General features: G+C 32.8%; 1 protein-coding gene across 1 annotated transcript; it reads right to left on the bottom strand.

Moving 5' to 3' along the window:
• Positions 1–4971: 4971 nt before the first annotated feature.
• Positions 4972–9526, bottom strand: LOC139872973 (dolichyl pyrophosphate Glc1Man9GlcNAc2 alpha-1,3-glucosyltransferase-like). Its single transcript, XM_071860904.1, has 5 exons — positions 9385–9526; positions 7242–8171; positions 5820–6026; positions 5497–5734; positions 4972–5416 (listed from the first exon to the last, which is right to left on the bottom strand). Exons 2-5 carry the CDS (start codon positions 8019–8021, stop codon positions 5067–5069), a joined length of 1575 nt encoding a protein of 524 aa, XP_071717005.1. The 5' UTR covers positions 8022–8171; positions 9385–9526; the 3' UTR covers positions 4972–5066.
• Positions 9527–11898: the final 2372 nt, after the last annotated feature.

Below are 11898 nucleotides of genomic sequence, written 5' to 3'. Positions count from 1 at the left end.
TAAAAATACAAACTACTTTTTCTTATTTTAACTTTTAAGATTTTACTTTTAATAAAAAAATACAAACTACTTTTTCTTATTTTAACTTTTAAGATTTTACTTTTAATAAAAATACAAAATACTTTTTCTTATTTTAACTTTTAAGATTTACTTTTAATAAAAATATAAACTACTTTTTCTTATTTTAACTTTTAAGATTTACTTTTAATAAAAATACAAAATACTTTTTCTTATTTTAACTTTTAAGATTTTACTTTTATTAAAAATACAAAATACTTTTTCTTATTTTAACTTTTAAGATTTTACTTTTAATAAAAATACAAACTACTTTTTCTTATTTTAACTTTTAAGATTTACTTTTAATAAAAATACAAAATACTTTTTCTTATTTTAACTTTTAAGATTTACTTATTTTATTTTAAATTTTTTTTTACCTAACATTTTCAACTATAAATACCACATACATTTCTCATTTCAAACTTACACCTTAATCTCTCATTTTTCTCTTAAGAACTACTTCTAGTTGATATCTCGATCACTTACTTGCTTTACTTTCCTTTCTTGCGTGGAATACTTCAACTGCTATTTAAGGTGAGTTTCATTACTCCCTTTTTATATATATTTTTGGGCTGAGAATACATGCATTGTTTTATAAATATTTTACGAAATAGGCACAAGTACTAAAACTAATTCTATGTGGGTTTAAACCAGAAATATACCCTTAGCTTGGTAACATTAAACTACCTGTCTATGTACGGTAGGCGCGAATCCTAAAGATAGATCTATTGGGCCTGACAACCCTATCCTGACTATGGGATGCTTTAGTACTTCGAGGTTTATATAACACACCTGATTCGGTGTACTTTCAGAGGGTAAAACATGAACGTTAAGCTTGTTACCGGGTGCCTACAACTTATAGAATGCTGTTATACACTTGCTAGTGTACGGATATTTATGAAACTGAAATCTTGTGGCCTATTATTATAACGAAAATGATTGATTTTGATAAACTAATGAACTCACCAACCTTTTTGGTTGACACTTTAAGCATGTTTTGTCTCAGGTGACGAATAAGATGATTGCCATGATTGCTACCTGATGAATTGAATGCTGCTACGTGGAGTCTTCATTTCATTACATTTACTTTGCATTAAGAATATTATTATTATTTCAGTTTAAATTTGATGTAAAACTTTTAATGCTTCCGCTGTTTTATTAATAAATGTTTTATTCAAAACGTCTCATATAGAGTCGTTCTCGTATATACAACTGTGATTTGATATAATTAGTCACAAATACCCTAGGCCCTATTTTGGGGGTGTGACATGATATGATGATGTAAAGAAAGAAGAAGAAGAAGAATAGGAAATAGATGATGCTAGCGAGATATATATATATATATATATATATATATATATATATATATATATATATTGATGATGATTGTTATGTTAAATAGTGAATATTTGAGATGATGATGATAGTGTATGATATACATATAAAGATGATGATGTTGAAGAAAAAGAAGGCAGAACATATGGCTTATATAAATTTTAATTCGGGATAAAACAGATATGACAGAGTAGAGGGATGGTTTGGAGTGTTGAGGATAAACGAGAGGTCCTAGGTTCGAAACTCGTCCTAGGCGAATTCGTATTTTTTTTTTTAAATAAAAAGCTGAGCTGTGGTGAATTACTTGAGTCTGTTGGACCAATTAAACAATTGGGCCGTAATAATACTTTAGCACATGTGGGGCAGTATAAGGGTTGTGCCATTGGGCCGTATATTATGATGACTAAAACAGAAAACGGGTTAATTGAAGTCGAGTCCTAGATTAAATTAGAAAGAGAACACACAGTGAAATGGTTTATGGCGTTATGGGTGAGCGAGAGGTCTTGGGTTCGAGTCTCATCTGAAGCACTTCTTTTTACTAAAAGCTTTTGAGGGTATACACAATTATTATTGCTTATCATTTATTTATTATTATTATTATGATTATTGTTATTAATATTGTTATTACGAAAATAACACAAACTATTATTATTATCATTAATATTGGTATTAGTATCAAGTTATTGTTATTATTATTATTATTATTATTTTTATTATTAATACTATTATTTTTTATTATTATTATTACTAACATAAGTATTATCATCAATATTATCATTATATCTATTAATATGAATATCACTATTCTTTTTTATTAAAACTATCTCCTAATCAAAAATTAACATTTTTATCAAAGTTACTATATTTATTAAAATTTCATTTTAGGTTAGTATTGTTATTATGAACAATATTTATAAAAATACTTACATAAAATAAACTATCGGTTTTTAAATATAATACTAAACATATATTTATAGATATATAACATAAAATAAAACTTAAGATATAATACACATAAATAAAGTATCTGTATTAAATAAAATTTAATATAAAATTTATATAACTACAAACACACAAATATTATATAGGTTATAAATGAAAATTATGAGATTATCATTTCATGTTTTAATAAATATACAATTGATATAGGTTCGTGAATCCGAGGGCAATCATGCATTGTTAAATATCGTCATATGTATTTTTACTACAAAATACATTATTGTGAGTTTCATTTGCTCCCTTTTTAAATGCTTTTGCAATATATATTTTTGGGACTGAGAATACATGCGCTGCTTTTATAACTGTTTTACGAAATAGACACAAGTACTTGAAACTACATTCTATGGCTGGATTATTAAACCGAATATGCCCCTTTTTAGTCTGGTAATCTAAGAATTAGGGAACAAACACCGTAATTGACGCGAATCCTAAAGATAGATCTATCGGGCCCAACAAGCCCCATCCAAAGTACCGGATGCTTTAGTACTTCGAAATTTATATCATGTCCGAAGGAGGATCCCGGAATGATGGGGATATTCTTATATGTATTTTGTGAATGTCGGTTACCAGGTGTTCAATCCATATGAATGATATTTTTGTCTCTATGCATGGGACGTATGTTTATAAGAAATGGAAATATGAAATCTTGTGGTCTATTAAAGTTATGAAATAATTATTTATGATAAACTAATGAACTCACCAACCTTTTGGTTGACACTTGAAAGCATGTTTATTCTCAGGTACGAAAGAAATCTTCCGCTGTGCATTTGCTCATTTTAGAGATATTACTTGGAGTCATTCATGTCATATTTCAAAAGACGTTGCATTCGAGTCGTCAAGTTCATCAGAATTATTATTAAGTCAATTATAGATAGATATACTTTGAAATGGGATGCATGCCGTCAACTTTCGATGTAATGGAAGATTGTATTTTCAAAAACGAATGCAATGTTTGTAGAATGTATCATATAGAGGTCAAGTACCTCGCGATGTAATCAACTGTTGTGAATCGTTTATAATCGATATGGACTTCGTTCGGATGGATTAGGACGGGTCTTCACAATATTGGTTGTTATTTTATTTTAAAAAGTGTAAATTAAAATATAAATTTTGATTTGGTTTACTTCTGCCTAGCTTTTATACGTTGTCGTACTCAAATTAAAATAATTAATTAAAATAATTAATTAAAATAATTCAAAATTATTTAATTTTGATAATTAAAATAATTATTAATAAGATTTAATAATAATGATAATATTTAATAAGATTTAATTTTAATTAAAAAATAAGTTAACGTAAATGCTAAAGTCATTTAGTTTAATGACCGGTGGAACCACAGAGTCTGACTAAAAAACTCGACAGCTGAACATTTCATCAAACACCTAAAATGCATATTAAACAATCTACGTCCAATCATAAGAGATAATATTGGTTGTCATTTTATTTTAAAAGTGTAAATTAAAATATAAATTTAGAATTGATTTCCTTCTACCTAGCTTTTATACCTTCTCGTACTCAAATTAAAATAATTAATTAAAATAATTCAAAATTATTTAATTTTAATAATTAAAATAATTATTAATAAGATATAATAATAATAATAATTAATAAGATTTAATTTTATTTAAAAATTATTTAGATTAATGACATCACCCACCATGTTTAGATTTTTTTTCTTTTGTTTTTTGATTTTTTTTAAACAAAGTAATTAACCTAATAATAACATCATCATTATAGGATTTTAATAGAAACTATAGATAAGTATACATTTGTTTTAATAAATTCAATACATTTACACAATTAATTACCCAATTATATTGTGCAACTTTTTTTAACGGCACAATCGGCATGACCCAACAGCGACTAGATCATCTTCGGGATCATACGATACTCACACACGCGTTAGGAAGAAATCCAAATCGCAACAACCTGGCTATACGGTTGTGAAAACCCCATTCGAGAAACTAATTGCTGGCAGTACCAATCATGGGCCTTGAGATCGAACATGCGCCTACTCGTTGAGAACAAACATGTCGCCCCCTCGTATACCACCTCTGTCAATGCCTCTGTGGTATATTGTGCAACTTCTTAATGCTATTCATTGGTTTGTGACTGAACTGAACTTGATTCGGTGAGATGTCCATGTTTTATGACATCGAAACCTTAAAGCACTCCTTAATTTGTAAAGTTGTAGTTGAAGTGTGAGATCGAGTGTATAAGTGATGAGAAATGAGAAAACATGTTTTATGACATCAAAACCTTAAAGCACTCCTTAACTTTGTAAAGTTGCAGTTGAAGTATGAGATCGAGTGTATAAGTGACGAGAAATGGGAAATTTGTCACATTTGTGCACCAACAATCCTTCAATGGCAGTGGGGTGAATCATTAATCGACAACAGCTAACTTTTGCAAGCAACTAAATGGATTAGTAGATACATGATTTGGAAAAACAGGAACTCGGTTATTTTAATTAAAGAATGGCGGAGAATGTAATGATACTAAACAAGATTCAAGTAAAAAGTTTCAAATTAATCACAAACCGTTTCACAAAAATGCTCGTTAGATTGGCAAATATGGTTAACTAGAATGGTTCAAAATTTTAACTAATGCATTTTACATTGTGAAATAAAGCTCCTAACTGGTGTGTTAGTTAACAACAATCACCTCACAAATCATCAACAAGATCTAATAATATATCTAAGTTGCCAAATCCAAGAGTACATCATTCCTAATGCACAATAAAAGGAGACCAACATAAGGGGTAAAAATGGAAATCTATCACCAAGAAGCAAAGGATGAAGAAACTGCCCCCATATCTCCACAACCACAAAACCAACCAAATAGATCTTTTCAACCCATTTGAAAACAAAACCACCATTTTTGGAGACCGAAGCTCCATCTGTGATCGATTCACTCGCAGAAGAAAAGCCAAACCACATTAAAGTAACGTATAAAACAAGTAACAACACTTTTATCGGGTACTCTTGAGCTTCGTAGAGAAGAGGGAGCAACGAGAAGATGGAAACTGCAAGAAAACATACGTAATTAAGTTAAAGTACTCGCTAAACAAAATAACGGTAACAGATTAAAAAGGAATACCTATACCTATAGATACGATGAAGTAATGACGTGCATCGTCAATACTTTCAACTGCAATAACTGCAAGGGGAATTAAGAAGTGAAGTGACGCCTTTTCGTGCACATGCCATCCAAACAAAAAACCACAAGTGTACGCATATGAAACCCATCTAATAATCATTTTTGGGTCGGGATTCCTCCAAATCTTGAAAAGAGACGGAGATATAGCAAGTAGGACGAGCACAAAGGTTACTAAAGGTGTGATCTGCATATCACAATCAATTTACTTGTACAAGTTAAAAAATTTATACACGAATATATGCAAGTTAATATTAAGGCGCAAGTTATACCGTAGGAAGTATAGCAAAAGGAGACGAGTCCCCAACTAGGCCACCCGTGAATGAAGCCGTTGGGGCTTGAATGTGAAATCCAAATTTTGTAAGCACGAAAGAAAGAATCTTATCTGATAGTATATAAAACACCCAAAAATTTGGAGCCCAATAAGCATGGCAAAGGCCCCTACCAAAAGGAAACATACGTTTCACAACTTCTTGTATCTGCAAAGCAATACACAGAATGATAAGTGCAAAACAATTGGGTACCATGAGAATGGTATTAGTTGAATCTATTTGTTTGTGTATGCAAAATTAACAGTGGGAGCTATTGTGTTTACTATGGTAAGCAAACACCACAAATTCAAAAATATAGTATTAGTTAAAAAGGGATGTAAGGAATTCGTAAGAATATATGTACATGTCTCAAATTGAGCTCTTGTGTACATATCATTGTTGTAAAAGTAGGACAAATCGGCCGACGCGTCGATTTGGGGACTAACCTTAAAAGTTGGGTAAATTTCGGTCAACGTCATGCCGAGTCGGGTCAAAGCCGGTCAAAGTTGGAAAAAGTCAGTCAAAGTTATGTCAACAAATATATATTCTCTAAAATTAGATTTTGTGCCATATTTCATTGTTTGAAATATTATGTTATATGTTTGATATATTTATGTGTGATACACAGGCGAAACTAGAGAGGGGCAGGGGAGCACCCGCGCCCTGAATTTTTGAGCCAAAGAATTTAGATTTTTTTATTTTGGCCCGAACCAAAAGCCTTCATCTTTTTGCCCAAAAGACTCCATATTTTGCCCAAAAGCTCCATATTTTGCCTCCAACCCAAAAGCCCATGACCCAAAAGGTTGTATTTTCATAAAGAATGGAAGTAAAAAAGTAGTGATTGCAAACGCTCTTAAAAAAAAATTCACCCCCTGGGAAAAAAATTCTTGTTTTCGCCACTGGTAATACAAATATGTTCAATTTTTCTATTGCTAAAAGTCAACGTTGGTCAACGCCCGACTCGTCTCCATCTCATCCCGACTCGCGACTTTTACAACCTTGGTTCATATTCAGACTGTTCATAGTTTCAGTTTTGAATTGTTGACTCCTTTGGTCACTTTAGCAACACATGTTATATTAACCACATGAATTGAAGATTTATTATATTTACTTGCATGATCCAATAGAGGTTATAAAAACCACCAGAATTGAAGTGATATTACATTTTGAAGAGTCAAAACATGTTAATAGTAAATATAATCTTCTGAGCATACAAAGCAAAATGTTCAGCATAACAAGGAAGAATTGCAGGAATCAACTCAATATAAATACGTTTAACATATATGTACTACATATAGTAAATAGTAATAGTAACAAGTCCAGCAATTTAAATTATATCAGCATATAAAACTTTAAAATGATGACAAGAGCAAGACATATTACCTGTCCATGATATGCAAATGGTCCATAGGCTGCTACGAAAACCGCAACAACCACCATTCCCATTGTGACCAACTTACCGAAACCTCGAATAATTCCTCCACGACAGTAATGCCGCAACAGATAAACAAAATAAACGGGCCCCGCCACAGCAAACAGATGTTTGAAACACAACAAAACCGCAAAAACGAACCCGCCCATTAAGTCATTTCCTTTTTTAATTGCGCCCAAAGAAAGTAATAGAATCCCCAAAAGAAACCCGTTGTACTGAAAATGGATATGATCAACAATCAACAACCCAGGTGACCAAATAAGCAAAATCCAGATCATGAGTCGTTTCTTTAACTCCATGTTCTTAGTTAATCGATATATCGAGTAAATTAAAACTGTATCTGAAGCTATTACGCTGAGTCTTTGGAAGATAATGACTGAAGAAGCGTTGTAATTTAGGCCGTTTTGGAGGTGTGTGATGGTGGGGTCCACGAGAGAAGCAAAAAGGGATAGAAAACGCTCGAAATATGCAAATAAAGGAGGGTAATCAAGGGTCCATGGGCTGGTCTCATCTGAGTACCAATGGGATAATGGTAAGGTGTGGGTGAGGGCCAGCCAGTTACGGTGGACCTCAAAATCAGTGCTGTGATAGGCTGGGATGAGAAGTATTTTAACAAACGTAGCAATGAATGAGAACCATAACAGGTCTTTGATAACGGGTCGATCTGAATCTGTTGGTTGGGTATGCGTTTCGTTCAACTGTTTTGCTTTCTTGTTTTTTGAAGGTTTCATGGCGTTTTCTTAATGGTGGGTGTCTGTTGGCAGTATCGATTAAAATGTTCGTATATAGAGTTATGAGATGGTTGTTTTCAAAGTCAATATATTGCCATTGAAAATAATTTTCTTCTTCATTAACTCCTGTTTAACTTTGTGTCACATCAACTGCAAATTCAGAAGCCATATAAGTTGGATCAACTTTGAAAAAATGACGATAATTACACTAAGTAACACATAATTGCAACTGGGATTGACTATCACACTAGCATACTAGCATTCACATAATGTATACTTAGCATATGTATTATAGAGAATATTTCAACCCAGGGACTTAAGAATGGATGTTGGGTCGATATCTATAGCAGATGAAACGGGTCAAAGGATTATAATAACCCAGAATGAAAGGAGTACCACTGGCCAAAGTATCCAAAACTTACCAAAGTGAATTTTAAATCCCTAAGCGTTCATAGATAATGTTTTTAACTACTATTGAAGAAATCTTATATCACATTCTTTATACAGTAATTAGAAAATTCAAAGTCGTGGACGAATTATGTTCCAGCCAGGTCGACACAAACGGACCCATCCCACCTATAACTGTTTTGACCCTATCCCCGTAACGTCTGACCCACCCATTTTGCCACCGTTGGTTCGAAAAGAGAAAAATACCTATGTAAATGTTAACGCAGTGCATTTGAGTTTGCGTATGAAATAGTGAGTGTGACATAAAAAAATGATAGCTATAATGTATTTAAGAGGCTCATTTATAATTGATATCATAACTATGTGAATGCCTTGTTCTAGTCTATTCCTCATACAGGGAACGCTACATAAAACTTTAGTGGAATTTGTTCACCCTTCAAATTAACAAGACTACAATAATTAATGTATTTTGATTTTTATTGATAAAATGTGTCTTTATATCAGAAAGCCTAAAACTTTGGGTTAATGACTACTAGGGTTCAAGTGTATTTTAGACATTCAATCTTACTGTTAACAAAGCTACTTAATTTGAAGAGAGACGCTAACAGTTGTTTAGATTAATGTCTGATCAACTTCAAATTGGGTTCTTATCTTATTAGTTTTTAAAAATTAAGTCACCTAACTCTTAAAATTCATCCATGGAGTCCTAAACTGTCACATAATGCAAGGCTAACTAACAGATCTACCAACTGTGATATTTAAAGTTATTTAGTATCGTATAATCTCTAACAATCGAAGTAAATCTATCTATAATCAAATGATAAAATAGTCAAATGTCAGTATAGTATGAGTAATTAAAACAAATCATAACTGATTACCAATTCATAATCAAAGAATGGACATCATAACAGCTGTGTATTTCATTTACAATTACAATTCAATTGCAATTACATACCAAAATGAGATGGCTGAAAAGAGACCTACTGAAGCCTACTTGATGACGTCTGAGGCAGAGGAAAAAAAAACAAAGGAGATAATCGCTGGTTTAACATCTAATATTAGTTGCATAAAAGCAAACGCCTCCAATTAAATGTAATTACCTAGATGTCCTCACAAATCACAAACCTACTTTGCGACTTTGCAAGTCGTGTGTTATCAGTAATGACGATAAATTTAATGTAACGTCCTGGAATTTATCGATCATGACCCAGAACACACGGTCAGACGGACCTTGCGCCTTGCCACTGACCGTGTGAAACTGGTCAGCGGCGAGTCGCAAGGGATGCAAGGATGCCTTGCGAAAAGTATTCGTGTTTAAATTCGTGTATAAATGTGTCTGTGTGTTTACCTTTCAAAAAAAAAAAAAGTGGCGAGTCGTTAGGGACGAAAGGAAGCCTTGCGACTTGCCTTTGATGAACGGCTCACAATACTTTGTTATGATAAAGTCAGCACGTACTGTCATACGAGAGACTACACCATAAAACATTGAATCATAACTCCGAGAGTAAAATTGTCATACTCCATTGGGAAAGCCTAACACCCTATTGAACGTCGTTAGTTCCAAATTAAAGTCCTGGCCATCAAGCTCGAATTTCTAACTTTGCATGACGATAATAATCAATCCAGTGGAGATCACCAACACGATCTGGATAAGACATTCTTGAGACAACTCTTCAAACCAATTGTACTCTTGACAATGTCAGTTTGTGTTAGCGTTAGTTATTCTTAGAAAATAGCAACATTCTTGAATTCCCCTCTGATAATGATTGAAGGGCGTAGGCGTACCCATTTCCAAAGTTTTTTTTCATAGAAGCAGTGCCAAAAACAGAAATTTTTTTCACCGGGGGCAAAAGAAACTTGGGGTCTTAGGCTTTTGGGTTGGGGGCAAAATCTGGAAGCTTTTGGTCAAAAATATAAAGGCTTTTAGGGGCATAATCAAATTTTAAGCCTGAAAATTTCAAATCCACTTGGACAAAATCGAAAAATTCGAAATTTTAAGCCTGGAAAAGCCTAGAACCCCCTGCCCTATGCTGTTTTCGCCATTGCATATAAGGGAGTAAAAAGTTTAGAGCTGGCCATTCTATTTATGTTGAAACATTATCCAACAAAAATCTTGAGAAAACCTAGAAAATCTTACTCGAAAATTGTAATCGCACTTATCAGGAAAAAGAGAGACAAGAACCATTTATCAGGATGCAAGGGTCGCAAGGTTGCCTTGGACCTATATTTGTTCGCTAGAGACTCAAGTAAGCCTTGCGACTTGCGAGAATTTATCTAGAGTTTTATCCGGATAAGATTTTTAGAAAAGATTTTTTGTAGATTTTCTTGATTTTTTTAGATAACGTTTCCCTCTCTATAATTGACCACCCGATTCCTCAGTTAGAAACAAACGCTTGCAATCATATTTTTTTCTGTTTATATACATTTTCTTCGCCATAGTGTTACAAATCAAATTCTTGAAATATGTACGTTCAATGTTGGACTTTGTTGTACTGCAATGGATGTTAGTTGTGTCTTAATGAGTGTTGTTAGAAGCTAAATGAGATGTATTTATTGTTCTCGTTGATAGTTATGTTGGTGATATGTTTGTTGTGGTTGATTGACATGGTGTGTTGATTGATTTCCAAGTTCATACATTTTGGAAGGGTCATTTCCACTACCATTGGTACTCGGTACTACCAATAACATAATACTCCCTCCGTCCCACTTGAAGTGTCCACATTTCTATTTTGGGATGTCTCACTACAAGTGTCCGCTTTGTATTTCAACCAATGAGAAGAGTTTATTCTCTGGAGAGAGAAGAATTCTGATTGGTGGAGAATGAAGTTAGTGAGATTTTCTAAAACTGTGTGCAAAACAATAAGTGGACACTTGTAGTGGGACGGAGGGAGTACCTATTAACTCTCTCGACAACATAAATTTTTATTGGGATGTTGCTATTAACGTGATCTAAAAATTCTCTCAAATTTTCAGGATCTACCGTAAATCAAAAATATAATTATCCACCTTCTATATGATACATTCTATATGATACAAACAGAGGAATTAAGAGGTACCAGTAACTTTTTAAGAATGCTTCCTAACAAATTTTGATTTATCGATTTTCCAGCATAAACCGGGTGTTTCAAAGGAGTTTTGAAACAATCGGTTTGCATATAAACATGGGTGTTGTATTGAAACAATTAGTGTTAGATCGGAGCTCGATAGACGTGGAATTGACCTTGATTCAACTAGGTAGCAGATTTGTGACGATGGGATCGAAACGTTACAACACACTTTGATTTCTTTCAAATTCGCGAATGACATTTGGGAAAGAATTCGCAAATGGTGGAACCTCATCTCCTTAAATATTACTTGTCCCTCTGACTTGTCAAAATGCACAAACCCCAATCTCAAAACGTCAACAGGAACTGCACTTTGGCAAGCGGTAGTGTGTGTCACGAGTTGCTTTATTTGGAAAAACAAAAAT

Source organism: Rutidosis leptorrhynchoides, chromosome 10, assembly GCF_046630445.1.
Source record: "Rutidosis leptorrhynchoides isolate AG116_Rl617_1_P2 chromosome 10, CSIRO_AGI_Rlap_v1, whole genome shotgun sequence".
NCBI lineage: Eukaryota > Viridiplantae > Streptophyta > Magnoliopsida > Asterales > Asteraceae > Rutidosis > Rutidosis leptorrhynchoides.
The sequence above is the reverse complement of the archived record's forward strand: the minus strand, read 5'-3'. Positions and strand labels throughout refer to the sequence as shown.

What these genes read in the sequence shown, in the direction of transcription:
- LOC139872973 (XM_071860904.1), bottom strand. Translation starts at nt 8,021, where the DNA reads ATGAAACCTTCAAAAAACAAGAAAGCAAAACAGTTGAACGAAACGCAT. An exon ending in CATTTGCATATCATGGACAG is followed by an intron (nt 6,027 to 7,241) that starts GTAATATGTCTT and finishes ATTGCTTTGCAG; the next exon opens with ATACAAGAAGTTGTGAAACG. An exon ending in CTTTTGCTATACTTCCTACG is followed by an intron (nt 5,735 to 5,819) that starts GTATAACTTGCG and finishes TGTGATATGCAG; the next exon opens with ATCACACCTTTAGTAACCTT.